General features: G+C 51.3%; 3 protein-coding genes across 5 annotated transcripts in view; all 3 read right to left on the bottom strand.

Annotated features, from left to right (window-relative positions):
- Positions 1-1155, bottom strand: part of LOC138846993 (paired immunoglobulin-like type 2 receptor beta) — a 29077-nt gene extending 27922 nt beyond the window's left edge. Inside the window, exons 1-2 of the mRNA XM_070064433.2 lie at positions 750-1155; positions 76-465 (exon numbers count right to left, since the gene is read on the bottom strand). Of these exons, the coding sequence (XP_069920534.2) occupies positions 76-465; positions 750-1011 (652 nt within the window). The 5' untranslated portion in view covers positions 1012-1155. The remainder of the gene's footprint in view (positions 1-75; positions 466-749) is intronic.
- A 5134-nt stretch (positions 1156-6289) lies between these two features.
- LOC103348620 (paired immunoglobulin-like type 2 receptor alpha) lies at positions 6290-16950 on the bottom strand. The gene is made up of 6 exons (XM_008258039.5): positions 16922-16950; positions 16745-16790; positions 13332-13785; positions 8875-8905; positions 7945-7994; positions 6290-7694 (listed from the first exon to the last, which is right to left on the bottom strand). Exons 1-6 carry the CDS (start codon positions 16948-16950, stop codon positions 7690-7692), a joined length of 615 nt encoding a protein of 204 aa, XP_008256261.5. The 3' UTR covers positions 6290-7689.
- Positions 16937-27957, bottom strand: part of STAG3 (STAG3 cohesin complex component) — a 28193-nt gene continuing 17172 nt past the window's right edge. For all 3 annotated transcript variants that reach the window (XM_008258036.5, XM_017342597.4, XM_051847718.3), the window contains exons 20-34: positions 27849-27919; positions 27597-27684; positions 27090-27170; positions 26921-27013; positions 26640-26808; positions 26392-26528; positions 24900-25001; positions 24281-24429; positions 23604-23732; positions 23347-23504; positions 20424-20577; positions 19462-19563; positions 19110-19191; positions 17513-17584; positions 16937-17303 (exon numbers count right to left, since the gene is read on the bottom strand). In XM_008258036.5, the coding sequence (XP_008256258.3) occupies positions 17295-17303; positions 17513-17584; positions 19110-19191; positions 19462-19563; positions 20424-20577; positions 23347-23504; positions 23604-23732; positions 24281-24429; positions 24900-25001; positions 26392-26528; positions 26640-26808; positions 26921-27013; positions 27090-27170; positions 27597-27684; positions 27849-27919 (1596 nt within the window). In that variant the 3' untranslated portion in view covers positions 16937-17294. The remainder of the gene's footprint in view (positions 17304-17512; positions 17585-19109; positions 19192-19461; positions 19564-20423; positions 20578-23346; positions 23505-23603; positions 23733-24280; positions 24430-24899; positions 25002-26391; positions 26529-26639; positions 26809-26920; positions 27014-27089; positions 27171-27596; positions 27685-27848; positions 27920-27957) is intronic.

The raw sequence follows: 27957 nt of genomic DNA, 5'->3' as shown, positions 1-27957 counted from the left end.
AGGGGTGAGGACACCAGTGGTCACCAAGGCCTCGGCAGGGGTGTGCTTAGAGACTGCCAGGGCAGCTGGACTCACCAGGAGTGATGATGAGCGAGGTTCCCCAGAGGGACTGCCACTCCTGCCAGCCGTCTGTCTGTGTGTTCAGCCCCACTCGGCAGAAGTACTTGGAGTCGTCCCTGAGCTGCAGATTCGAGATCCTGAGGGAGCCGCTCTGCTGCCCCTGTGTCCAGTTCAGGAAGAGCCGATTCCTATAATCCTTGTGGCTGAAGGACTGAGTGTGGTTGTAGATAAACTCCCCGTGGAAGTGGCCTCTTCTCCAGGTTATAGTCAGGTGGGGATTCTTGGCCAGCTTCAAGGGATACCAGAAGGAGAAGGGGATTTCAACAGAGCCACCAATGGGGGCCCAGAGAATTTCCGGTTGGGAGACTCCATAGGGAGGGTATACAGTGGATCCAGCCGAGTTCCCTAGAGGAGCAGAGCAGAGGAGAGAGAGACACTGAAGTGGCTGTAGGAGACAGGCCAACCCCAGGCCAGCCGGCTCCTTCTCCCTGGGCAGTCACGAGACAGATGGCAGGCCTGACTCCTGCCTGCTGTGCCCCTCTCCAGGCTGGGGGAGGCAGGAGAGGAAGGGTTGGAGTGGACCTGCCCAGTCGGTTGGGCAGCCCCTCTCCAGAGGCCCGGCCATCTTCTCCCCCAGACCCCCTCCTCTGGTTAGGGCAGAGCCCTCCAGGGCAGTCCCTGGCACTTACCACCTTGAAGGAGCATTGTCAGTGGCGACAGCAGCAGCAACAGGGAGTGCGGTAGGGCCCCAGCCATGGCCGATACTCCTGCAGCAGCTAAGGACAGGCAGGGGAGGGGCCCTGCGGAAGGGCCTTTGGGAGGATGTATGGGACAGGGAGTTGTATAGAGCACGCCGGGAAGTGAGGACAGGCTCCTCTGGGAACCGAGGTGGCGGCTGGGGAGGGGGCTCCTCCCCACACCCCCACTTAGGGAAGCCAGCACTTCCTTCATGCATCTGGCTTCTTTTCCAGTCTTGCACAAGGGCCTCCCTTGTGGTCAGGGCCAAGACAGCCCTGTCTAAGGACATCCAGCCCCATCTTCTGCTGAGAGGCCTGGTGCTGACCGTGGCTGGCTGGGACGCCCTCCTCCCACCTCAGTCTCTGCCCAGCTCACTTCCTCAGCATGACCTGGGCCGTCTCTTGCTGGCTCACCCTCTACCTCTCTGCCTCTGACTCTGCTGTTTGTCACTTAGTCCATCACTGCCCTCCCGCACCTCGGCTGGCTGTCCTCTGGTGCTTGAGCGTCTGTTCCCGTCTCATCCTAGGGGAGGGGGCTACCCAGGACCAGTGCAGGCTCTCAGGCAGGTGCAGTCCCTGCCCCGCTGTGCCCCAAGATATGGCTCCCAGGTGAGGAGAAGATGGTGGGGGTCGCAGTCCTCAACCCCAGCACCTGGGTGTCCGGCTTGATCTTCTTCCCCCTCTTGTAGAACCCAGCAGAACAAAGGCCCAGCTAACTCCTCTCACTGCTGGTACCTCCTTGTTCAGAGTCCACATCTTTCCCCAGATTTAAAGGCCAAGGTGAGGGCAGCCCCACAGCTGTAGAGTGAGCCCCAGAATGGGCAATGCATCTGCGGGGAGGTAGAAGCTCAGAGCAGCTTGGCTTCAGACCATGAGACTCAGAGTCCAGTCCTGTGGAGTCGCTGAGAGCCTTCCTCCTCACTGAGCCGCTTTGGCCTGGCTGCCCAGCAGGCTCTGAGCCTCACTATGAGTGGACAGCATCTGGTTCGGGGGTTAGGCCACAGAAAGCTGTATCTCTGAGCTCCCCTCCCCAGCAGTGAGCACCCTGGATAATCTGTGACTTGCCTTGGACAGAGCAGCAAAGAGTCCGTGGGATCATCACTAAATATGGCCAACTCGGAGCCTGCAACTGCTGCCAGGTGAGAGGCGGAGGCCTGGGGGCCTCGGTGACCCACAGAGCTGGCCCTGCAGGAGGCTCTGCCCACCTCCTCCCCACGAGTATGGGTTTGCTGAGGTGTCTGTGGGGGCCCAGAACGGGATTTCACCAGAGGAAGTGGTGTCAGCCGTCTTGGGGTGAAGTGTGCAGAGCAGACTTCCCTTCTCTGTTTCTTCCCTCTTCTGATCCTCTGGCCCTGCTTGGTGCCTGCGTCCCTCCCCCTCCCCAAGATTCCTCCTGTCACAGGACTCTGACCTGAGCCCATCCCTAAGCCCCACTGCCTCTTTTTCAGCATCACCGACTTCACTGGTGGGCACACTGTCCTCTCCTTTTTGCTCCTGGGGATGCCGAGGCCTGGAGCCTTGGGGCTGAATGTGTCTGGGCTGGAGTGTTGGGCAGCAGAGAAGACAAGGGCCCCCTGGGCTGTGCTGGGAGGGCCTGGAGAGGGTGGCTGCCCAGCCCGAGGGCTGATCTGGGGCTTGCAATCTGGGGCCATTGATGTCCTAGTTTTTCATTACTTTACCCAGAATACCTGAGGGCAGTTTGTCAGGAGGTTTGAAGTGGTCCATGTAGGCTTACAGTTTGGAAGCTCACAATTCAGGATCAGGCGGTCCCATCAGTTTGGCATCTGGTGGAGGCTGGCAGTGGTGGTGGTGTGCACAGGAAGGATCCTACAGAGAGCCAGCCAGGAAGCAGAAGCTAGCCAGACTAGGCTTATGTAAGCAACCCTCTGGTGAGAACTCTGCCAAGGGCAAGCTCCAGGGACCTCGCAGTGGTCCCACCTCTGGGTCCCCTCATTAGGTCAAGTGTCTTAATCTACCCTAGCATCCAGCCATTAACTGTCAACATGGGACTTGGGAGTTAAAACACTGTGTGGGGAGCGCAGTCCTGTGTGGTCCATTAGAGGAGATAAGGAAAGTGAGCAGCTTCAAGGAGACAACCAAAAGACTGTTTCTGTTGAAGCCGCAGCACTGCTGACCAGCATGGCCACTCCCACCCTGTTTTTGGCTGACCCCAACTGATCCAGCAGGAGCGGTCACTGCCCCTCACGACTGGCCTTCCCATCCCAGACTTTCCCACTTCACGTTACTCAGCCCCTCTTTTTGTTTCTTAAAGAATTTATCAGTATATTAGATTCTCAGGTTGATGGTAAGTGCCTGATAATTATACAACACAGTTCTCAACTGTCATGCTCCCCAGCCCCTCTTGTCTGTAGTCCGTGTGCATGCGATGAAACAGTGCTTCCCTACCTCAAAGTATGTAAAAAATGCTCTGGTTTTAGTCTGGTTTAGTCTGGTGTTTTCTACCCTGGCTTCAATGAACCCTTGTATTTCCCATGTTCCTTTCTCCAAAGCCACAGAAGAGGGGAGAAAGGCCCCTCTCAGGGCTGGACAACTTTTATCATTTTAATGTCAGCAGCTCGGTTTCTACAAAGAAGCCTGCTGGTGTTTTGATCAAGAATGTTTTTATTCAATTATTTGAAAGGCAAGGGGGCGGGGTGTAGGGAAGTGGAGAGCGAGTGTTCCCATTGGCTCCCTCATTCCCCTAAATGCTCTCAGCAGCCAGGGAGGGCTGTGCCAGGATGAAGCCAGGCTCCTAGGACTCCATCTGGGCCTCCCACTTGCAGGACAACACTCACGTGTTTGAGTCATCACCTGCTGCTGCCCACTGTGTGCATTAGCCAGAAGCTGGGTGGAAACTGGATCCAGGACTTGAACCCAGGGTCTTCTACATGGGATGTGACATCCCAAGCGTCATCTTAGCCACTACACCAAATGCCTGCCCTTGATCCAGGATGCTTTGAATGTGTGCATCCGCTGGGGAGAACTGACCCCTTGACAGTGAGCCTGTGGATCCATAAACCCTGGGTATCTCTCTCTCCATGGACTTAGAACTTGGGTTTCTCTCGGGAGCACTGTGCACACAGACCTTGGCCCTCCTTTCAGATCCTCCTGGGCACTGAGGAGGCAGCCTCATGCCTGGCCCCTCTGGTGTCCCAGCCAGACTCTTGTCTTTTATTGGCCCCTCTGCTGTTTGCCCCATCCCCAAAACACAGTCCTTCCTCCATCTTCCAACTTGGGGAATGCACCTCCCTTTACCTAAATATGCGGGCCGAATCCCGGGCCACCCTTGAGCGTATCCTTATCCTCTCTCCCCATGGCCAGGAACAGTGCTGTTTCCAAAACCTCCTTTTAAGCCACCTGATTCTTCCACTCTGCACTGCAGGGTCCTAAGCTGAGATACTCTACTTGCTGCTGGGTTGTTGCAGCAGCTTCCATACTGTTCTCCCTCATCCATCACCATCTCTATCCCAACACAAGCCTTCTCTACCTAGCTGCAAAGGGAGCTTTTATGATGTAAATCTCATCATTTACTGTTCTGCTTGGAACTCACAAAGTGTGGCTACTGCCTGTGTAATAAAATCCAGATTCTTCTGTGGCCCTGCCTACTGTTCTCATCTTGTTTCCCAGAACTCTCCTTTGCTCCTCTTGTTTCAAACACAGGGCCTTTGCACATGGCTTTCCCTACCTGGAATGGTCTCCCCACAGTCTGCCCAGACAACTCACTGGTCTTTTATTCCCTGACAAATAGGACTTTTTATGTGTAACTATCAAAAATCTGAATTCTACACAAATTCTTGAACTGGCAGTTTATATCTATGAGCCTGTTCAAGTTTAGCAGCTGTGTCATTATCATCGTAGATGGGATATATATAGGAGCAAGCCTTCTCTGGGTCTTCTCCAGTGTTGTCTTCAGTCAGTTTATTGATAATTTCTTTCATGACATTTGTACCTCCTGGGTCGACATCGTCTTCCCAATTTGGTGGACCTGTTGGAGGTGTGACGAGTGTAGAGTTCTTCTGTATCTAGTGAGTTTCCCTCTCTCTCTCACCTACCTACCTCTCACTCTGCTTTAGTAAAATGAACACAGAAGAGAGAAAACCACCTATGTTCTTGATATGAACGTGAGCTTCAGTCATAATGTGCTTGTGTGTTGACCATGGAACACCTGTTGTCAGAGGTGAGATCCGTGCCATGAGGTTAATCCGGCCATTTCTTGACTTTTCTAAATGCATCTTAATCATTCTGCGAATTATAAAGACTCATTCCAGCACATGACCCCTCAGGCCATCCCATGGGGCTGAGGTTACTTGAGTGCTGGTGACTGGTATTTTCCCAGTAGTTCTTTCCTTGAATGAGGCACCAACTTCCTCATCATTCAGCTGTTTCTTAGAAAATGGACCAACTGCTTTCTTCTTGGCCACCTTTTTGCCACCTTTGGCAGTGTGCTTGTTCTTGCCAGCCGCCATGGTGCTGCTCAGAGAGCCAAAGGACTCCCTGCTCACGTTGAGGTATTAACTTCCTTATTTCCAAAGCATCTACTCAGAGATGCCCCATCGCTCCTTCTCAGAACGTCCTGATTTTTTTCTTTTTAACAACAGTAATGCTGATGGTTCGTTGCCATTCCTTCTCTTAAACACAAGACTTGTCTTGCTCTCTCTGTAATCCCAGCCTGTAGCACGGTACCCTATAGGAACTCAGTAAACATTTCTGGGGAGTGGAATGAAGAAATGCAGGGTGAGAATGAGCAGCAGGTGGGGAAGAACCCTCTGGTTCTAATTTCCATGCCCCTGGTGAGCACAGCATCTGCCTGGGCTTTCTCATGGTGCTGCAGTGAGGTGACACATGGGGAGCACTTGACACCGTACTTGCCGGTTGTTACTAGGGTTAGAGCCAGGGCAGGCTTGGGTGCTGGGAAGGCTAGCAGTGTCTGGGGACTTGTGTGCTCTCGTCTGAGGCAGGCGCTGAAGGAAAGTTCTGAAGGAGGGGTCTTGGGTGTGACTGTATTAGAGTTTATTTTTGGTGGGAGAGACTGAGTTGAAGGTGGTGTCGTTTTCTCCTTAGATGTTCGGGCAAGTCCCCTGGGCGTGTATTTTTGTGGGCAAGGGCTAGGAAGTTGAGAGGAGGGGTGGTTGTTTGCCTCAGTTCCTCTGTGGCCACCGACACCTGCTGGCTACCAGGTCATCTCTGTGTTCTTTTATCAGTGGCAGCTCTGATCCTCCCCACTGGAAGTGTGGTTTCCTCTAAGGAGGTCACCTTTCAGTCCTGATGCAGGTCAAGAGGTTTTCCCATGGATTAAGCCTTGAACACAGAGCTTTAGGGTCCTCTCACCAAGGCTCCCACTGGGAAGGTGACAGGGAGGTGCTACCAGGGAGGTTGAGCTGCACAGGGTGTCTCCATTCACTTGTGATGTAACAAAATACCGGACACTGGGTAATTCATAAAGAATATTTATTTTATTTTACTCTATTTTATTTTTAAGGAATACAAATTTCATATGTACAACTTCAGGAATATAGTGATTCTTCCAAACATACCACCCTCCCACCCCTTCTCCCCTCTCCCCTACCCAGTCTCATGCTTCATTAAGATTCATTTTCAATTAACTTTGTGCACAGAAGACCAACTCTACACTAAGTAAATATTTCAACAGTTTGCACACACACACAAAATTTAAAAAGCTGAGAAGCAGTTTTACAGTTACTTCTCATAATACAACTCATTGAGGACAGAGGTCCTGCATGGGCAGTTAGTGCACAGTGACTCCTGTTGTTAATTTAACAACACTCATGTACGATGTCAGTGACCACCCAAGGCTCTTGACATGAGCTGCCTAGGCTATGGAAGCCTTTTGAATCCACAAACTCTGTCAGTGTTTAGACGAGGCCAGAGTCAAAGTGGAGGTTCTCTGCTCCCTTTAGAGGAAAGTACCTCCTTTGATGGCCACTTCTTTCCACTGGGGTCTCATGCACAGAGGTCCTTCATGTAGAACATTTTTTGCCACAGTGTCTTGGCTTTCCGTGCCTGAAATGCTCTCACAGGCTTTTCAGCCAGACCAGAATGCCTTAAGAGCTGATTCTGAGGTCAGAGTTAGAACAGTTATTTACTTCTCATAGTTCTGGGGTCTAGAAGTTCAAGGTCAAGGTGCTGGTGATTGGGGTTCTGATGAGGTCCTGGTCTTTTGTTCCCCAGTGGGTGCCTTGTGGCTGTGCCTTACAGGGCACACAAGCAAGAAGGGGCTGAAGCTAGTTCCCTCCAGCCCTTTTATAAGGCACAGAGCTATTCATGAGGGAGAGAAGTTCCCATCTTAGTACCAGCACAGTGGAGATTAAATTTGAACAGTGAGCTTTGGAGGGGACACACTGATACCATAGCAGAAGTCAAGGGGGGGTGATGCTGGCATCCCGGTGAGAACCAAAGGAGAAGGGGGTTAGAAGTGGCTCTGTCCTCTTTTTCTTTTCTTTATTTGACAGGCTGAGTTAGGGAGGGAGGGAGGGAGGGAGGGGGAGAGAGACAGAGCGAGTGTTCCTCCATCCAGTGGTTCACTCCCTAAATGGCCTCAATAGCTGGAGTTGGGCCAGGCCAAAGCCAGGAGCCAGGAACTTCCACTGGGTCTCCCATGTGGATGCAGGAGCCCAGGTACTTGGGCCATCTTCCTCTGCTTTCCTAGGAGCATTAGCGGGGAGCTTGACGGGAAGTTGAGCAGTTGGGATTTGAACGTCACAATGCTGGCCCCGTCCCTTTCTTAATGCAGTGATTCAATGAGATTCAATGGATGCTCTGTCCATACCACAGGCCCTCAGTGTTCTTTGCCCCACCTTCTCCAAGCTTCCTTTGAATTCCTTCAGACTCGATTCTGAGTTGTTTATTTAGGGGAATAGAGTGGTCTGTATTGCTATCCTAGAAAAGAAAAAAGGTATGTGGAGATGGTGTGGTGTGACAGCCAGGGTGGAGAGATGGGCAGGGCCCTAGCACTCAAAGGGCTCAGGAAGCACCGAGCACCTTCCTGCTAGGTCAGGATCACATGGGAGGGTTGGGGTGAGGAAGGGTAATGGGGACAGTGTTGAGAGGGGCACCCATGTAGGGAGGTGTTTGGGGAGGAAGGAAGGGCTGAGGGCAGACACTAAGGCAGGCCGGGGTGAGGACTTACCTTTATTCCCAGTATTCTCGTATGTCTCCTCAGTGTGTTGTAAGTGTTCCCTGTATGGGAGTGAGAGTGGGAATAGGTAGTCTGGGCAGAGCAGAGGTGAGACACATACAGGGCCTGGCTGTCCTTGCAGGCATCCTGCAACGTGGCCTGGCCTCAGGGTGAGTGCTATGGTTTGGGGCTTTCAGAAGGAGGCTGCCTGGAGGAGGAATCGAGGCAGTGTGTGGGGTGGCCTGGCAGAGGTCCCCCAGTGCTGACTGGAGGTGGATATTCTGGGGAAGCTGCTGGTAGTGGGGAGACAAAGGGGAGGCAGAGGAAGGAAGGGTCAACCCCTGTTCAACCCCTGTTCTCTGCCTCTGTGGGCACTGCGTTGGCTAAGCTGGGGGAATGACACCAGGTTCTCTGGGCAGGGACTCAGCCTGGTTCCCGCGCGGAAGAGGGCTGGAGGAGACAGCTGTAAAGACACAGCAGGGAGAGGGGCTTCCAGCAGGGAAAATACGGTGATGGCAGGAAGGGGCAGGAGAAAAAGGAGAGGTGGAGGTGAGGAGGACAGGAGAGGTGGGGCTGGCAGAGGACAGGGAGGCAGAGACTGCCAGTGCTTTAGAGAAAAGACAGGCTCAGGAACCGCAGGCAGAGCATGCATGGGTCCCCTGTGAGGTGCACCGTGGGCCAAGGACAGCTTGGGCAGAGAGCAAGAGAGAAGAGGGACAAGTGGAAGAGTGCTGCATCTGGGAAGAGGTTCTGAGAGAGACAGCAGGACGGAGGCTGAGGAAGTCAACAGCCCGGGTTGTCCGAGGGAGAGGACACGGACCTGGTGAGTTGGGGCCTCGAGATGGGCTGTGAATCACGCTGGGGGCTTTGTACAAGGCTGCTAGCTCCCTGTTTCTCAAACCGGGACCCACCCCACCCACCCCTAGAAGTCCAAGCACTCACCTGGCTGGGGTTTTGGCTGTGGCCGGCCGACCTGTGGGAGGACCAAGGGCGCATCAGTCACACGTATGGCCACTCCACCCGCCTTCTCTGCCATGTCCTGCCCTGAGACTGCTCAGAGGTGCCAGGGCAGCAGTGTAGCTGGGAGCAGCTGGTACCCAGTGGGCACTCTGAGGCCAGACCACACATGTCCTCCCTGCCCCCTCCCCGTGCCCTGCAGAAGCAGCCCCTGTGCTCTCCCTCTGCGTGGGGTTTGCACACATGCAGTGGCTTTTCTGTCACTCAGGCTTCTGTGCCCTCCTAGGGTGTTCCGATGCCACCCCCAAGCTGGTCCTGTCTCCTGAAATCCATGCTGTCTCTCCCGTACCCAGTCCCCTCCACGTCCTGCTGAGGGCCTCTGCCACGTGGATGTCCTTTCTACCTCCCTCCTCATCTCGGGGCTCTCCTCATGCACGAAGACAGCCTCTGACCACAGCACTTGCCACTCCCCCAACTCAAGCCCGTCTACTCCCACTCCTCATCCCGGCCCTGCAACTCATTTCTTTAAAACATTGGGTTTAAGAATGCTGAAATATGAAACACTGCCATTTTTCACACTGCAGCTTTCTTCCGTTTGCTGTACCACTGAAACTTGGTCATTTTTTGAAATTATTTTCAATGGGATATGAAATAGACCTTCTTAGTTGTTTCTAAATGTACAGTTCATAATTTATGCATATTCTGTGTGTATATTACAGCTGCAGAATTCTTTCCTCTTGTACAATTGAAACTCCGTCCCTGTTAAGTCACAGCTCCTTATTCTTTTCTGTAGCCTCTGGCACCTACCAGTCTACTTTCTGCTTCTGTGCATTTTAATGCTGTAGACGCCTCATGCGTGTGGAATCAGCAATTGCTTGTGTCTGATTTCAGTTAGCTTCATCTGTGTTGTGCCCTGTGCCAGAACGTGTCTACTCCTGGTGAATAATATTCTATATGGGTAGAACACATGGGCTCATTCATTTATGGGGGGTGGACATTGTTTGTTCTGCCTTTTATCTGTACTGAATAATGCTGCTGTGAGGATACCTTGTTCTTTGGATGTAATTGCCAAAGTGGGATTGCTAGATCATACAGTTCTATTTTAATTTTTGAGGGGGGAGGGGGGTTCCTCCATTGTTTTCCACAGTGATTATACCATTTTCCATATCTACCAACAGTACACATGGGCTCCAATTTTTGCACATCCTCTCAACACGTTTTCTGTTTCCTTTTGTTTTTATAGCAGTTGTCCTAACTACTTATACTTTGGATCTGCCATTTCACTGATGGTTTGTGCTGTGGAGTATCCTTTTTTATATGCTTGTTAGCCATTTGTACATCTTTGAAGGAATGCCTTTTCGAATCCTTTGCCCACTTTTAAATTGGATTTTATTGAGTTGTAGGCATTTAAAAAATATATTTGAAAGAGTTACACAGAGAAGCAGAGGTGGAGAGAGATCTTCCACGCACTGGCTCACTCCCCAGTTGGCTGCAATGGCTAGAGCTGTGCTAATCTGAAGCCAGGAGCTTCTTTGTGGTCTCCCACATGGGTGCAGGGGCCCAAGGATTTGGGCCATCTTCTACTGCTTTCCCAGGCCACGGCAGAGAGCTGGATCAAAAGTGGAGCAGCCAGGACTTGAACTGGCGCCCATGTGGGATGCTGGCACTGCAGGTGGCAGCTGTATCCACTGTGCCACAGCACTGGCCCCAAGTTGTAGGGATTTTGTATTTTCTGGGTATTAAGCTCCTTAAATGATTTACAAGTGTTTTCTCCTATTCCATAGTTGATCTTTTTGTCATTTGATAAGCAAAATGTTCAAGTGTAGTAAGTCTGATTTGTCTAGTTTTTGGTTTTAGTATCTTACCTAAGAAATTATTGCTGAGTCTAGTGTCTTAAAGCTTTCCCTCATGTGGTCCTCAAGTTTTATGGTCTTGAGGCTTTCGTTTAGATCTTTAATCCATTGGAGTTAATATCTCAACGTGGGGTAAGGATCTACACTGTCCACTAGAGAGACTGTTCTGTTCTTACTGAGTGCTCTTGGCACCTGTGGAAATCACTGGACTGCAGATGTGAGGCTGGCTCTCTGGACTTCTATCATTGGTAGGTGCCATTTTGTTGAGATTACTGTAGCTTTGTAACTGGTTTTGAAATCAGGAAGTACAGGTCTTCCATCTAGTTTATTCTTTCTCAAAACTGTCTTGGTGTTTTAGAGTCTTAGTATTTCACCTTAATTTTATTCATGCAAAAAATGCCATTTTGATGGGGGTTGAGTGTGTACATCCTAGATGTAGTATGGCTATCTTAGCAATATGCTTTCACTGAAAGTCTTTTTGTATCTTAACTTCTAGTAATGCTGTATAGTTTTCAGGGTATATTTCTTGTTAAAAAAATTTATTTGAAAGGCAGAATTACAGAGAGGCAGAAAAGAGCAAGATCTTCCATCCATTATTTCACTCCCCAAATAGCCACAATGGCTGGAGCTGTGCTGATCCAGAGCCAGGAACTCCATCCAGGTCTCCCACATGAGTGCAGGGGCCCAAGCACTTGGGCCATCTTCTACTGCCTTCCCAGGCAATCAGCAGAGAGCTGGGTGGGAAGAGGAGCAGCCAGGACTCGAACTGGCGCCCATGTGGGATGCTGGTGCTGCAGGCAGAGACTTAGCCTACTATACCACAGCCCCAGCCCTCACAAAACTTTTGTAGGATCTGATCCATTCTCTCCATGCACAGCACCACTGCCTTAGACTGATGTGCCTGCCCACCTCCAGCCCCTCTACCACAGGCTGGCCCTTGTCCACAGAAGGAAATGTAGGTGTAATTTTGCAGGTACACCTTGTCTGGGTCCAGAGGTTCCTAGGTATGAACGGCAGGAACCTCTCTCCTGTTTCCTCCTCCAGTTTTAGGAATGGTTTCTTCCACCTTGAAGGCCGGTGACTTCACACCACCCTTCCCACTGAACTACTTTCTATTACTTGAGAATTTTTTTCACTGTCACTGCATCGGGGAAGTTCTCCCCGGCTACTTCTCATGTAATCACAGCCCTTACCAAATGAGGCCACTGACCCTTAAGATGTGTCCCTCCACCAGCTGAGTTCCGGAGGCTATGCTTCAGCTACTTTTTTTTTTTTTTTTTTTTTTTGACAGGCAGAGTGGACAGTGAGAGAGAGAGAGACAGAGAGAAAGGTCTTCCTTTTGCCGTTGGTTCACCCTCCAATGGCCGGCATGCTGCGGCCGGCGCACCGCGCTGATCCGATGGCAGGAGCCAGGTGCTTCTCCTGGTCTCCCATGGGGTGCAGGGCCCAAAGACTTGGGCCATCCTCCACTGCACTCCCGGGCCACAGCAGAGAGCTGGCCTGGAAGAGGGGCAACTGGGACAGAATCCGGCGCCCTGACCGGGACTAGAACCTGGTGTGCCGCGCTGCAAGGCGAAGGATTAGCCTAGTGAGCCGCGGCGCCGGCCTTCAGCTACTTTTATGTCCTCGATTTCAAACCAGGCCTGGCAGGAGGCACAAGCACCAAGACATGGTGCCCATACATGGACATGGACAAGTGAAGGGAGCTGCCCCTGCAGGATGCAGGGTGGGGTCCAGAGCAGACAGAGATGGAGCTTAAGTGTGGGGAGCAACTCGGACTAGACTAAGTTACTGGAATTAAGACTTATTCTATGCATCTGCTCTCCCACAATATGGCGCTGGGAGAGGAGGAAACAGCTTCTACACAGCTGCCTCCAGTTCAACCAATAAACTGTAGGACCTGCTCCTGATTGGAGGAAAGCAGCATACTCAGCGTGTGGGTAGCAGAGTTGGGATTGGTAGAAGAGGACTATAAAGGAGGAGAGAGACGGCATGCACCAGGAACATCTAAGGGGAACATCTATCTGAAGGAACACCTGTGCAGCCCCCGAGAGAGCCGGCCGGCGGTGTGCCACTCCCCCGCGGAAGTGGGGAATGTGGCAGGGGGAACCGCCCTTCCACGGAGGTGGAAGGGACGGTAGCCAACCCGGGAAGAACCAGCAGCAAACCCGGGGAGGGCCGAGCAGACAAAAGAACAGCGCAGGGTCCTGTGTCGTTCCGCCACGAAGAGGGGGAGCGACATAATGGTGCTGTGACTCGGATAGGAAACCTAGGCAGGGTTTAGTGTTGCTCCTCCACGAAGACGGGGAGCGACAAGTAAGGAGCAAGAAGGGACGAGAATTGGGAGTCTGTCAGGGGCTGAGACCCGAGGACAGGGGTAGAGAGGGAGGGCCATGTGAGGGAGAGAGAGTTTAGGGCTGGAGATAATTAAGGGAAAGAGAAAGCTGGCAAAGGCCTGGACGGGGCCCAGGAGCAGGGGGAGGACATTGAGGGAAGGGTCAGGCGTGGGGCCCGAGGGGTGAGGACACCAGTGGTCACCAAGGCCTCGGCAGGGGTGTGCTTAGAGACTGCCAGGGCAGCTGGACTCACCAGGAGTGATGATGAGCGAGGTTCCCCTGAGGGCCTGCCACTCCTGCCAGCCGTCTGTCTGTGTTTGGCAGAAGTACTTGGAGTCGTCCCTGAGCTGCAGATTCGAGATCCTGAGGGAGCCGCTCTGCTGCCCCTGTGTCCAGTTCAGGAAGAGCCGATTCCTATAATCCTTGTGGCTGAAGGACTGAGTGTGGTTGTAGATAAACTCCCCGTGGAAGTGGCCTCTTCTCCAGGTTATAGTCAGGTGGGGATTCTTGGCCAACTTCCAGGGATACCAGAAGGAGAAGGGGATTTCAACAGAGCCACCAATGGGGGCCGAGAGAAGTGCCGGTTGGGAGACTCCATAGGGAGGGTGTACAGTGGATCCAGCCGATCCAGCATCTGCAGGTTCCTCTCTTTGTCTCACCACAGAGGAGAGCAGTTGGCCACCGGCTATGAGACTGGACAGCAAGATCTGATTTCAGCAGAGATAGTGACATCAGCCATCTTGGGATGAAGCGTGCAGGGGCGGACTTCCCTTCTATTTCTTCCTTCTTCTAATCGTTCCCTCCACGCCTTTCAAAGAGCCACCTCCACCCTGCTTCCCTCCCCCTCAAGGTTCCTCCTGTCCCAGGACCCTTTGATCTGAACCCGGCCCTAGCCCCACTGCTCCTTTTTCACCGTCACTGACTTTGTTGGTGGGCACACTGTCCTCTCCTTTTTGCTCCCGTGGACACTGAGGCCTGGATGTGTCCCAGCTGGGCTGCTGGGCAGCAGAGAGGACAAGAGTGGATGGAAGATCTCTCTGCCTTTCCATAAAGAAAGCTTTAAAACAAAGTCTACAGGTGAAAAGAAACTTTCCCCCATCCTGTCCCTGCCTCCTGTGTCATCCAGGCACAAACTCTTCTCTCACCCTGTAACCGCCAAGGTCACTATTGCCTGGGGTTCAAAAGAAGGGGTGACTTACCCATAACTGTAAGACTTTCTCAGCAATTTGCAAAGAAATCTCTGTACTTCGTAGTTCAGAAGAAAAGATCTTACTGGAAATGATTCACAAACACTTAAAAACATCAGTTTTAAAACATGAGAAGTATTAGTGTGAAGCTCACGGAATACACAGCACTGCCAGTCACCTGAAAAGCCTGGTCTGGCGTCACACATCACGCCAGGAAGAGGCCTTGCTGACCTCAACGTGGGTCCAGCTTGGCCAGGGCCTGAGCAGGTGGGGGTGCTGCTGAGAAGCACCCACAGCCCCGTCTGCACCCAAAGGTTGTGGTGCCACGCTCATCACTGAGGTGGAGTGTGTACATACCAGGCGGTACACAAGACACCCACTGGTGCACTCCAAGGCAGAGGAACATTTAACACCTTCAGATGAAAATACAAGGCAGTTTTGTTCCTACTGAATTGCACAGGTGGTCTCACTAGGACGCAGACATCACAGTTCACCTCTAATGCCACAGCATCCTGAAGGATGGGAGCAAATCCACAGCTTCTATCACCGACTGCAGCTCACTCCTAAAGGATGTGCTGGTTTTGTGGCCCCAAGCAATGTCTATCCTACAAAACACTGTCGTGTGCACTCGGAAATTATTTTCTGAGTTGAAGTCTTCCAAGTGAAGAATTTTAGTGGGTTTTGAACTCATCTATTAAGAATTAGTAAAAAAAAAAAATTAGTAAATGCATGGGGCTGGCACTGTGGTGAGTGGGTGAAGCCACTACCTTCAGTGCCAGCTTCCCATATGGGCGCCGGTTCAAGTCCTGGCTGCTCCACTTCCGATCCATCTCTCTGCTATGGCCTGGGAAAGCAGAAGATGGCCCAAGTCCTTGGGCCCCTGCACCTACATGGGAGACCCTGAAGAAGCTCCTGGCTTCTAATCGGTGCAGCTCTGGCCAATTGGGGAGTGAACCAGCAGATGGAAGCTCGCTCGCTCACTCTCGTGCTCTCTCTCTCTCTGCCTCTCCTTCTCTGTGTAACTCTTTCAAATAAATAAGTCTTTTAAAAAATTAGTAAGTGCAACATGGCACCTATTCTATTTAAGAGGTACCCTCTTCAGTTATGAAGGTCATTAAAACTAAGAAGCAACTGGACTTCCATCTAGAACTTCATAAAGTGTTAAACCATGATTTAAAAATGTTTTCTACTTTGTGTTAATGTTTTAAAGCAAAAAGCTATTTTGCACTGTTAACCAATAAAATATTTTAAAACTTATTTCATCATTAACATTACATTTCAATGTGTATTATAATGCTTATATAATCGGTACTGTTTTTTAAAGTGAAGATGCACAAACTCTTGGAGACAACTCTGTTCGGTATCCATTGTGACTAGATGAGAACCGAAGTACCCCAGCCTTTGCTGTAAACCACCACCTTATTGTGCTCAGAGATTCCAGGTCAGGAATGTGGAATAGCCACAGAAGAGATGCCTGGATCTCAGCTGGGAAAACAGAAGCTGGGGATTAGAACCACCAGATTCCTGGCTGCATCATGGCTGGTGGCAGCTGTCGGCTGGAGCCTGCGCATGGCTGCTCAGGCCCTCTCACACCAAAGTGACTGTTCTAATAGTGAACAACTGAAGAAGTAAAAACTGCCAGTTTTATTTATTTATTTTTTGATAGGCAGAGTGGACAGTGAGAGAGAGAGAGAAAAGTCTTCCTTTTGCTGTTGGTTCACCCTCCAATGGCCGCCGTGGCCAGCGCGCTGCGGCCGGCGCACCGCGCTGATCTGATGGCAGGAGCCAGGTACTTCTCCTGGTCTCCCATGGGGTGCAGGGCCCAAGCACTTGGGCCATCCTCCACTGCACTCCCTGGCCACAGCAGAGAGCTGGCCTGGAAGAGAGGCAACCGGGACAGAATCCGGCGCCCCAACCGGGACTAGAACCCGGTGTGCCGGCGCCGCAAGGTGGAGGATTAGCCTAGTGAGCCGTGGCGCCAGCCTGCCAGTTTTTTTAAAACCTGGCATCACAAACTAGCACAGTATCATTTCCAGCATATTCCATTAGTCAGGCATTCACAGAGCTCACATTCAAGGAAAGAGACCCTGGACGTGTTACTGAGAACGTCAGAATGTGGAGAATGTAAAACTTCCATGATTCTAAGGCTGGGGCTCAAACCACTACACTGGGCTGTCTGGCTGCACACAGATGTCCATATTCCCAAAAAGCCTCCATATTTGTCTTATAATCTTGTCAAGTACTGTTGGCTTGGCTGATATTTTTATTGTTTGCAGAAGGGGTGGTGAGAAAAGATCTACTTGAACCATTCTCTACCTCCTCTCAGAGTGTGAATTAGCAGGAAGCTGGACTGAAGCCATAGCTGAGGATCAAACCATGCATTTCAATACAGTTGTAACAGAGGGTGAGGGTGGGAAAAAAGGAGAAGTGGTTCAGGCTGAGTGGCTTCATCACAGGGAATTATTATTTATTGCTCTACCTTATGGACAGCGCCATCTCCCTTCACCTGGACCTCACTGTCACCACTGGATAGAAGTACACAGACACAGACACTCTCCCCCTTTTACCAAGCGATACATCCCTAAGACCTGCACACAAGCACTGGGGATGCAGGCACCTGGACACCGGCTAAGGGAGCAGACAGCAAAGAACTCACTCCACCAGTTTAACAATCTCAGGCCACATCCTGGCTGGTCGAAGTGTTTATTGAACTAATCACTAGGCAAAAAAAGGCTAGGAAAGATGTTCCAAAAATACAAGGAGACTTGGGGCTCTTTCTATCAAACACAGACAGTTATCACTCCCCCCACCAAACAGCAGCAAACAGGTAGAGAACAGAGCCATGCGCATCAGGTCAGGGACTCGCAGCTTCTCTTCCAGAGAGAAAGGTCAGCTAGAAAGGCAAAGCCCACTGCTCTGGCCCTGCAGTGGCCAGGGCTGGGCTGGCAGGATGTGTCATTTGCTCTTTTCTCCTGTTTGTTTTTCCCAGATGGCCATGTCCTTGAGGTGGGGAGGGCCCCAGAGTCATGTCAGAAATCCTGTGAGGGGGAAAAGGAAGAGAGAGAGACCAAAGGGCAAACACGTACCGCACTCTTCCGGATCAGGACAGTAATGTCCACTGCCGCTCTGGGCTACTCCTGAAACTCCAGACTGCCCTGGGTGGGTGCTCATTCCATAGCTGACAGGCACAGGGGTCGCCTGCCACGATTTCCCAAGGATACACAACCCCTGCTTGGGGTACACTTACCTCGATATTCAGCTCTGTGGTATCTAGGAGGTCCAGCCCGTGTTCACTGGGGGAAGAGTGGCCATTTGGTTGCTAGACAGAATGGGGTCAGAAGTCAGAACGGTCTTTCCTCACTTCTATCCAGCACAGAAACAAGGTCTTTTCCAGTCTCTTCAGTACAGTGTGAGGGCAGTGGTCGGTCCCTGCAGCCCAGTGTGGGCGTACAGGTACAGGACCAGAACTGTAGTAGCCTTCGGAGAGATGCCTCCACTCTCAGTCTGCTAGCCCTGCCCCTTACATGCACCCTGTCTGGGAACAGGGAAACCAGGGAAAGCAGTTTTCCTGGAGGCACTGCTCTGTCTCTGGTTTCCAGTGCTGGGGGATTTCTCCTTCCGAGCACAAGGCCTCCATTCTGCTTTATTCTATTCTGTTCTTTCCTCAAGAAGCAGAGAGCAAAGTAATGGCAGCAGAAGAGATGCGGCTTGTTAAGAGTGGAGTGTCCGTGTGCTCCTCCAAACCTGTGTGCGGAAGTTGGTCTCCAGTGTGATGTTGTGAGGTGGGGCCTTTGGAAGGTGACTGCCTCATCACAAGGTGGAGCCCTCACGGATGGCTTAACGCCCTTCAAAGAGGCCCCGGAGCCACACACCCTCACGTGCAGACACGGCGGGAACCCGCCATCTGCAACTCAGAAGAAGGCCCTTACCGGACACAACTGCGCTCACCCTGCTCTGACTTCAGCCCCCAGAACTGTGAGAAATTAATTCCTGTTTCTAAGCCACCACTGTTTTAGCACTGTTTGGCACTCTGTTATAGGAGACTATGACATAGCTCTTTTCCGTCTGTAAGGTGCTCTCAATTTCTGTTTTAGGTAAAATATCCATTTTAAATTTTAAAAATATTATTTGAGAGAGGTGGAAGGATGGAGGGAGAGGGAGCAGGGAGACCTGCTATCCACTGCCTCAGCCCTCACTGGATGCCTGGGAGCCAGAAACTCAATCCAGGTCTCTTGGGTGGGTGGCAGGGCCCATGCGCCTCCCCAGGTGAGCAGCAGGAGGCTGGAGTCCGGAGCACAGCTGGGACTCTAACCCAAGCACCCGAGTATGGCTGTGGGGATCCCAGGCAGCATCTTCAGTGCTGCGCCAAATGCCCTCTCTCAGAAGCTTCATCTTAAAGATGAGGAGGTGGGAGGATGAGAAGGGCGAACAACTCAAAGCAGAACTGAGGACTCACACTCGGCCCCTCACTCCAAATCCCGTGCTTTGCCCGGCACACCAGCAGCGTGGGGGGGAGGACAGGGACTGGGAGGCCCCCGGCAGAGATGGGAGGTAGACGTGCGTGCGTGTGGAGGAGCTGCACTGTGTGGGCTGCCAGGCTGGCCTGCCTGCCCTCCTGTCTCGCCCCAACTCCTTCTACCCTCAGGAGCTTCAGAGGCAATGACACTTAATTTGAGGGTGGGAGGAAAAGCACTGTTCCAACCCTTTTTGTGATTTTTATTTCTTTAGTAAATGTGAAGTCCACAACCTTTTCCTCCCTTGCTGTGTGACTCTCAGAGTCCTCCATAGCTTTTGGAGCCCCGAGTGTCTCATTAGGGTAGCCCCGAGCTGCTGGATCCACATACCTTGTCTCTGTCCTGCCGCTCTTCACTCGACTCCTCCAGAATGCCTAACTCTTCTTCCTGGCTGTCCTCCACGAGGCTCAGTCTGACGGAATGGCAAACAGCAAGAGTTGTCAAGCTATTCAAGGACGCCTCAGAGATACCAGGGAGACAGGACAGGTGGGAGGTGGAGCGTGAGGCTCTAGGAGTCCGCTCCTGCCTCAGTCAGTGCTGCTTTTTACAAACGAGGCTTCCACAGGATGCTGGAAGGGAGTGCCCCGTAGGACACGGGCAGAGGAGCCCCAGGTAAGGCTGGGACCTCTCCCAGTGGATGATGGATCGGAGGTGCAGATGAAGAATGAGGACAAACACTTACTGGGTCAGCCGGCTGCCCAAACCAGGACCGGGAGGCTTGTGTGGAACGTGCAAATACTGCGAACTCAAGGACCTGGACTGCTGGCCGCCTGGCAGGAGCTGGCTGTTAAGAAAGTGGCACCATCAGTGACAGGATAAAAGCAAAGAGTGGCCGGCGCGGCGGCTCACTAGGCTAATCCTCTGCCTTGCAGTGCCGGCACACCGGGTTCTAGTCCCGGTCAGGGCGCCGGATTCTGTCCCGGTTGCCCCTCTTCCAGGCCAGCTCTCTGCTGTGGCCAGGGAGTGCAGTGGAGGATGGCCCAAGTGCTTGGGCCCTGTACCCCATGGGAGACCAGGAGAAGCACCTGGCTCCTGCCATCGGATCAGCACGGTGCGCCGGCCGCAGCGGCCATTGGAGGGCGAACCAACAGCAAAGGAAGACCTTTCTCTGTCTCTCTCACTGTCCACTCTGCCTGTCAAAAATAAATAAATAAAAGCAAAGGGTACAGAGAGGAAGTAAGGTGGCCGCTGTTACAGGAGAGAAAAGCTCAGAGTCTTGGGGAAAAGATAATTTTTTAAAGATTTATTTGAAAGGATTACACAGAAAAAGAGAGAGAGAGAGAATATGAATGAGAATCTTCCATCTACTGGTTCACTCCCCAAATGGCCACAGCTGAGCTGACCCGAAGCTAGAAGCTTCCTCTGGGTCTCCCACGTGGGTGCAGGGGCCCAAGGACTTGGGCCATCCTCTACTGCTTTCCCAGGCCACAGCAGAGAGCTGGATCGAAAGTGGAGCAGCTGGGACTTGAACTGGTGCCCCTATGGGATGCCAGCACTGCAGGTGGCAACTTTACCTGCTACGCCACAGCGCCGGCCCCAGGAAAAAGATTTTAAAGATAAAAACATGGAACAGATTCAGAGAAGAATCTGCACATGACGGATTACTCTAGGCAGGAACAAACACCAAACCAGAAACAAACTCACCCCTGAGTGAACTCCGATTCCATTTCTTCCAACCGAGCCAGGGGCTGCCTGCTCTTCACCACTGTGGAGGTGAGGGTGGGTGTGGGTGGGATGCTGTTCAGCTGCAGGCTTTCTTCCTGGGAGAGGACACCCTCCCTGCTGTGTCTGGAGGGGCCTGGGGGGCAACAGAGAGAGAAAGATCTTTCATCGGCTGGTTCATTCCCTGGATATCTGCAACAACCAGGGCTGGGCCAGGCTGAAGTCACGAGCTTCCTCTGAGTCTCCCACATGGGTGGCAAGGGACCTGGGACACCTTGCTCTGCCTTCCCAGGCTCATCAGAAGTGGAGCAACCAGGACTCAAAGACTCCCATGTGGGATGCTGGCACCCAGGCCACGCTTAACCCACTTTGCCATAGCGCCCGAGAATCTCATTGGCTGAGAAAACCATGGCAGTGTTAATATCAACTTGACAGGTGTTGTAAATAGCATCTGTTTCTTCCCCATGGCCCCAAAGTGAGTGGCTGCCGGTCTAGACAGAAAGCTACAGGAGACAGGGACGAGCCACACCCATAGGTTTTCATCCTGAGGGAACCCTCTGGGCCCTCCAGGGGATCCTCCTCGTCTTCTGAACCTGTTAACAGACTAAGGTCCAAGGGCTCAGACCTGGGCCCCTCTTTGCCATCTTCACTGGCTTCCTCAACCATCTAGTTTCACGCCCACCAGCTCCCACGCTGACCTGAAGCCATGAGCATCCCCAGCTGTTAAGTCCATCTCCACCTGGAATCATGTGACTAACACCATAGCTCTGATATTCTTCTGATATTCTTCCAATATGCCAAGAACACCCCCCATCGTGGCCTGTGGACTAGCCAGCTGCTCCTTCTGGTGTGCTGCTCTGAGATTCACTAGGTACACTCTCATCTCTGCTTAAAAAAATTAATTAGGGGGGCCAGCACTGTGCGCAGATCAACCCTCTGCCTGCAGTGCTGGCATCCCACGTGGGTGCCAGTTTGAGTCCCGGCTGCTCCACTTCCAATCCAGCTCTCTGCTATGGCCTGGGAAAGCAGAAGACGGCCCAAGTCCTTGGGCCCCTGCACCCGCGTGGGAGACCCGGAAGAAGCTCCTGGCTCTGGATCGGCACAGCTCCAGCTGTTGTGGTCATCTGGGGAGTGACCCATCGGATGGAAGACCAACCTCTCTCTCTCTCTGCCTCTCCTCTCTCTGTGTAACTCTTTCAAATAAATAAAGAAATCTTTTAAAAAAATCAAAAACTTTTGTGTTCCAAAGGTACCATCAACAACCCACAGGAGAAAATTTTTGTATATCATGTGTCTAATAAAGATCTTCTACCTAGAATACATCAATAACTCTTACAACTCAATAAAAAGATGAATAACTCAATTTAAAAATGAGCAGAGGACTTGAATAATTTCTCTAAAGAAGATAAACTATCAATTGGCACATGAAAAAAATGCTCAATATTGGTCATTAGAGAAATGTAAATTTAAACCACAATGAGACATCACTGCACAGTAACTAGGAGATGGATAAAACACACAATGACAAGTATTGGTGAGGTACTAGAAAAACTGGAGTTCCTACATACAGCTAATGGGATTATAAAGTGGTATGGGCACTTGGGAAAAGAGTTTGGTATTTCCTCAAAAAACTAAATGTGGGGGAGGCCTTATGGTGGAGTGGTTAGGACACCTCTCAGGACACCTGCATCTCCCATCGGAGGGACAATGCTGGAGTCTCAGCTCCACTCTCGATTCTAGCTTCCTACTATCGAACACCCTACTATCGAACACCCTGGCAGGCAGATGACGGCTCAAGCTGCTGAATCCCTGCCACCCTCATGGGAGACCTGGATTAAGCTCCTGGCTCCCAAGCATCTGGGAAGTGAACCAGTGGACGGAAATTCCACCTGTCTTTCTCTGTGCCTCTCTCTCAAAGAAACATTTTTAAAATGTCAAATAAGTAGATTAACAATAGTATGATGGGCTGACAGGTTAGAGAATGATTGTGAATAGGTATGTTGTTTCTTTTGCAGGGACAACAGTGTTCTGAAATTAGATAGTGGTGTTAACTGCCTAACTCAATTCTAAAAACCATGGAAGCATACATCTTAAAACTGAATTTTATGGAATATGGAGATATGTCAACAAAAGTGACACATAAAAAATCACATATTTGAAATGTCCACTAGAAAATAACACTAGTATATCAAACCATGATTTTTACAATGTTACCACCTAAAACAAGACTTTGAAAAAAAAAAACAAAACAGCAAATTAGGTACATCATTTAAACAGGTGGTGATCTGAAACTAAAAAACCATGAAGGGGCCAGCGCTGTGGCGTAGCAGGTTAAAGCCCTGGCCTGAAGCGCCAGCATCCAATATGGGCACTGGTTCTAGTCCTGGCTGTTCCTCTTCCGACCCAGCTCTCTGCTATGGCCTGGGAGAGCAGTGGAAGATAGCCCAAGTCCTTGTGCCCCTGCACCCACGTGGGAGGCCCGAAGGAAGCTCCTGGCTCCTGGCTTTGTTCGTATTGGCGTAGCTCTGGCCATTGCAGCCATCTGAGGAGTAGACCAGTGAATGGAGGACCTCTCTGTCTACCTCTCTCTGCAACGCTTTCAAATAAATAAAATGGATCTTTAAAGAAAAAAATGAAAGTTGTGGAAAAATCTGTAGCATTTGGACAACAGACTACAAGATGTCAAAGGGGGCACCCTAAATGTACAGATTTCCTAGTACAATCTTTGGCTTTATTAATTTCCATTTGGTTTTTCATAGAGGTTTGCTATATTTGGCTAAACACTGAATAAAATGCCCACAATGGGAGCAGATGCTAAATGGAGTATCTGACAAAGTGTGAAGGTGCCAAACACCATCTGCAGTTTGTCTATGCAGTGGAAGCTGCCACCACGCGGGCACTCTACCTTCAATGCGCCGCCTCTTGGAGCGGGGGAGGCCCTGAGGGCTGGCCTCAGGCACGTTCTCTGCAGGACTGAGGGAGTGGCAGTAGGTGGTGACTGAACCCCAGGGATGGGGAGGTGCCTGGGACACGAGCTGCAGACACTTTTCCAGGTAGGACAGTCTAAGGAAGGGGTGCAAAGAAGTTGAAGTGGCCACTTGGGCCCTCCCCAGATCCTCCTCTCCCTGGTCCACATCTCTCCCCACCAATCCACCAACTTACAGCAACCGCTTGTCCTGATGGAAGAGACGGGGGGAGAACTCTGAAAGCAGCTCCAGGAATGGCAGATTGGGGGGCTGACTGGAGGAGCCAGCTGGAGGAAGCTCTGACAAGGCGAACTTGATGCCTTCCCTTGGTTGGGTAGAAGTATTTTAGGAAGATGGTGCCTTCCCCCCCTCCCAGATCCCAGGGCTGAGACATCCTGTCCACGTGTACCCATCTCCTGTTCCCAGCTTATTTCCGACAGCAAACCCACCATGAACATGACTGCTACTTTAAAAAAATTTTGATTTTCATCTACTGGAGAGAATGAGACAGAATTGATCTTCTGTCCACTGGTTCCCCCCACCCCCACCCCAAATGCTTGTAATAGCCAGAGCTAGACCAGGCCAAAGCCAGGAGGCTAGAACTCCATCCGGATCTCCCACGCTGGTGGCAGGGATCCAATTCCTGGGCCATCAATTGCCTCCCAGGATCAATCAGCAGGGTGCTGTATTGGAAGCAGAGCAGGTGGGACTCAAAGTGGCACTCCAATATTGGATGCAGACAACCCACGCAGCAGCTTAACCCACTGTGCCACAACACCCATCCCCGACTGTACTTTCTGACATGTTTATCCTCCCTCCAACACCTCACTCCTAGCTCTCCCTATACCTGGCCTCCAACAAACCCTTCCTCACTTGTGTAGCATGACAACAAGGTCACGGTTCTGCAGCTGCTGGGGTCCGAAGCTCAAGGCAAACCTCCGGGCCAGGTCCCTCATCTCGATGAAGGCTGGTAACTCATTCAGGCCCTGGGGCCCGTGTTCTTGCAGCAGTTCTGTGTACAGCTGTGTTTAGGAGACATGGCACATTTGGGAAAGGGAGGAACGAGGCAAACTTGAAGAGCACAGTACTTTTTTTTTCTGTTCAGATATTCCAAAGGGCTTGGGACGCCATCTACTTTTATGTTTTCTTTCTTCCTAGGGCACTGCCCTCTGAAACAAAGGAAGCCTTCACCCCACTCTAACAATACATGTCTATAGTAACTGATGGAGGCTGCAGGAAAACTCACTAATAAAGATGCTCCATCATGTCACTGCTGGTGCTCCCATTTTGACTAACAGGTGATTTCTATGGGTTTGGAGTGGCAGCTGCCCACTTAGAACTATTTCTAAAGGTCTACTAGATACGAAAGACCCTGTCATATAAGTCAAAACAATAAAGCACTTGTTCTTAAGGATTTGTACATTTTAAGTGGCTCAGGATGGACAGACAGGTGGCACGTCAGAGGTGTGGGCTCCCTAAGGCAGAAAAGTACCTGCTTGAGGCTCAGCAACAGGATTTGGGAACAATGGCTTCGGTCAATCTGCCTTGCTCTGGTTAATGTTTCCTTGATAATATCACCATAGTCATTGTAGAACTGAGGAAGCAGAAATGGAAAGGATGAGTTTGGACTACAGGAAGACGTTTGTCTCTTCCATCACATTTCCTACCCCAGATGCCTTAGGTAGGGAAGCATGAAGCAAGCACAAAATAACTCAGACAAGACTACCTCGGGGCCTGCGCTGTGGTGCAGCAGGTTAACGCCCTGGCCTCAAGCACCAGCATCCCATATGGGCGCTGATTAGAGACCCGGCTGCTCCACTTCCAATCCAGCTCTCTGTTACACCCTGGGGAAGCAGTAGAAAATGGCCCAAGTGCTTGGGCCCCTGCACCCTCATGGGAGACCTGGAGGAGGCTTCTGGCTCCTGACTGCCACATCTCCAGCTGTTGCAGCCAACTGGGAGTGAACCACCAGATGGAAGACCTCTCTCTCTCTCTCTGTAACTCAAATAAATCTTTTTTTTTTTTTTTAAAGACTCCATCTCCAGCCAATAGGCACAAAGCCCAAAAGGAAATCACAGTTTAGGTAAATAAATAAGGGAAGAAAACTCTACCTGGATCCAGTCCCTAGAGGCCTGGGAAACCTACTAGCATCACTGCCACCTGGCACAAACCTTTTACGAGTCATCTTCCTCCACTCCTGAATGGAAGTTCCATAAGACACGAACCTCTGTTTTATTCACTGTTGTGTCCCTAGTGCTTGGTGGGTGCTCAATAAGCAGAATCAATCCAGTGGCAGGCTGAGGAAACCAGGGCACTTTTCCAGGCATCTTGTGAGGACTGATAGATCTCTTCCATTCCCTTTTTCCTTATATTAGCCCATCCCATACATAGGAGCTAGTTCCCTTCCAGTGAATTTCTTAACGGCTTTTCCTCATTATTTACTTATAAGTCTCTCTTGTCTCCTAATTATAAACTCTATTGCCTTTCCCTACCATCTCTTTAAGCCTGACACCATCAGAACAACCCCCCTTCCTTTTTTTTTAAGCTTTATTAATTTGAAAGTCAGAGTTACACAGAGAGAGGAGAGGCAGAGAGAGAGAGAGGAGAGGCAGAGAGAGAGAGAGAGAGAGAGAGAGAGAGAGAGAGGGAGGGGAAGGCTTCCATCTGCTGGTTCATTCCCTAACTGGTCGCAATGGTTGGAGCTGCACCGATCTGAAGCCAGGAGCCTCCTCCAGGTCTCCCAAGCGAGTGCAGGGGCCCAAGGACTTGGGCCATCCTCCACTGCTTTCCCAGGCCATAGCAGAGAGCTGAATCAGAAGAGGAGCAGCCAAGACACTCATATGGGATGCTGGCACTGCAGGCAGCAGCTTTACCCGCTATGCAACAGCGCTGGCCCCCTTTTCTTTCTATAATGCCATAACATCTGAAGTCATGGCTATGCCAACTGTTCCCCACTGTCTTTATTCTGTGGGGCCTCAATGTACCTTGTTGTAGTGTTTGAAAATATCTGAGGCTGCATCCATCTCCAGCACCCCATAAAGCAACAGTTTGCAGAATCCAGCCAGGAGGCGGCGCCGTTGGTGCAGCTGCTCTATCTGTAAATGATCCTCCTGGGAGTGACCTGCCCCACAACAAACGCAGAATGGAAGCACAGACTTGGGCCTCCTGCCCTACATTCCTGAGCCAGGCTCAGGCCCCAAACCCTTCATCCACAGGTATAGAGTCCCTGTACCACTGCCCAGGTCTCCTGGCTGGCTGAAGACATGATCCATGAGGAAGCTGGCTAGTTCGGACTGGAGAGTGGCTTCAGGAAAAAAGATAAGGGGCCTAAGGAACTCACGCCCCCCTACAATCATCTGAGGGCTAAAGATGAGGAGCAGATCACTTAGTAAGACAAAAGCCTGTCGGAAGAGAAAAAAAAAAGATGCTTAGAATTTACAAAATAATGCCAACAAAGAAATCATACTGTCAATTTCCCCCTGCAGTGGGGGACACTCAGCTTCTTGCTCCCACCTGCTCCTGGATCTCAGGATCCACATCGGAGAGGCAACTCTGGCAGAGCTCGCAGAAGGCCACCATTCTGCCCTTCAGACTCAGCAGCTGCTCCTGTGAGGACCACAGCTTGAAGGGGAGGAAGGAACACGACTGCTCCACCTTTGTTCTCCCCGAGACCCACACTCACCTGGGAAGTACCTGATTCAGAAAGGTGGGTCAGTGTCCAGAGAATGGAAAAGTAGACAAGAGTCAAGGCTGGCAAGATCACCTGTAATAATGAAATAGTAGGCAAATGAGGTTTGGGTCAGGAGAGTGAGAGGCAGGTAGTGGGAGAGAGTGGGGAAAGCAGAAACAGGCTGGCACACGCACAAAGCAGTGAAGAGGAGAGGAAATGAGGTCAGAAGCCCCAATTCCCTTTCTAGTGTGAAGTAACTTCTATTCCAAACAATCTTAGAGGCTACTATAACAGGCAGAAATGCCGCTTCTTCCTAATCTACTCACACTCTCCTAGAATCCCTAAATATGAGCTCTGGCACCCAGGAAACCTGAGGCCAGCTGTTTTCAGGAGTAGAATGAATAACTCCCACCTGACCTGCCTCACTGCGTCCACACCACACTTGGGACACGAGGCCACTGGGACACAGGCCCTGACGCACTCCTCCCCTGCCTCCACTTCTCCAGCCCGTCTACCTGCCTGGTGTGGAACCTCTCCTGTGTCCACGGCCTTCCGGAGGAGTCGGTAGCATGGCTCATAGAGCTCCCAGCGAGTTAGATCATGAGCGCTTTGAGGGGAGAAGAAAACATCACACTGGACCAGAAGGAAGGGAGCCCATTCCACAGATCCCAGCCCAAGCAGGACAGGAAGCAGAGACTGCTCACTTATAGAAGGCAGGACGGGGCAGACTGCTTACTTATGAAAGGCAGGGCAGGGGTGCAGACTGCTTACTTATAGAAGGCAGAGAGGCGCTTCAGCGTGGCTGCCAGGCTGTACACCTCATCCTCATCAAGGACGGACGACTGAGGAAGAACGAGTGTCCACGCAAGGGTTTTCCCCA

This window comes from Oryctolagus cuniculus, chromosome 19, assembly GCF_051225735.1.
Source record: "Oryctolagus cuniculus isolate XC-2025 breed Fujian yellow rabbit chromosome 19, ASM5122573v1, whole genome shotgun sequence".
Lineage (NCBI taxonomy): Eukaryota > Metazoa > Chordata > Mammalia > Lagomorpha > Leporidae > Oryctolagus > Oryctolagus cuniculus.
This window is presented reverse-complemented; position numbering and strand designations above follow the sequence as displayed.

What these genes read in the sequence shown, in the direction of transcription:
- LOC103348620 (XM_008258039.5), bottom strand. Translation starts at nt 16,950, where the DNA reads ATGTGGCCTGAGATTGTTAAACTGGTGGA. An exon ending in GAGATGGCGCTGTCCATAAG is followed by an intron (nt 13,786 to 16,744) that starts GTAGAGCAATAA and finishes TGCTGAAATCAG; the next exon opens with ATCTTGCTGTCCAGTCTCAT. An exon ending in ACAGCCAAAACCCCAGCCAG is followed by an intron (nt 7,995 to 8,874) that starts GTGAGTGCTTGG and finishes ACTCCCATACAG; the next exon opens with GGAACACTTACAACACACTG.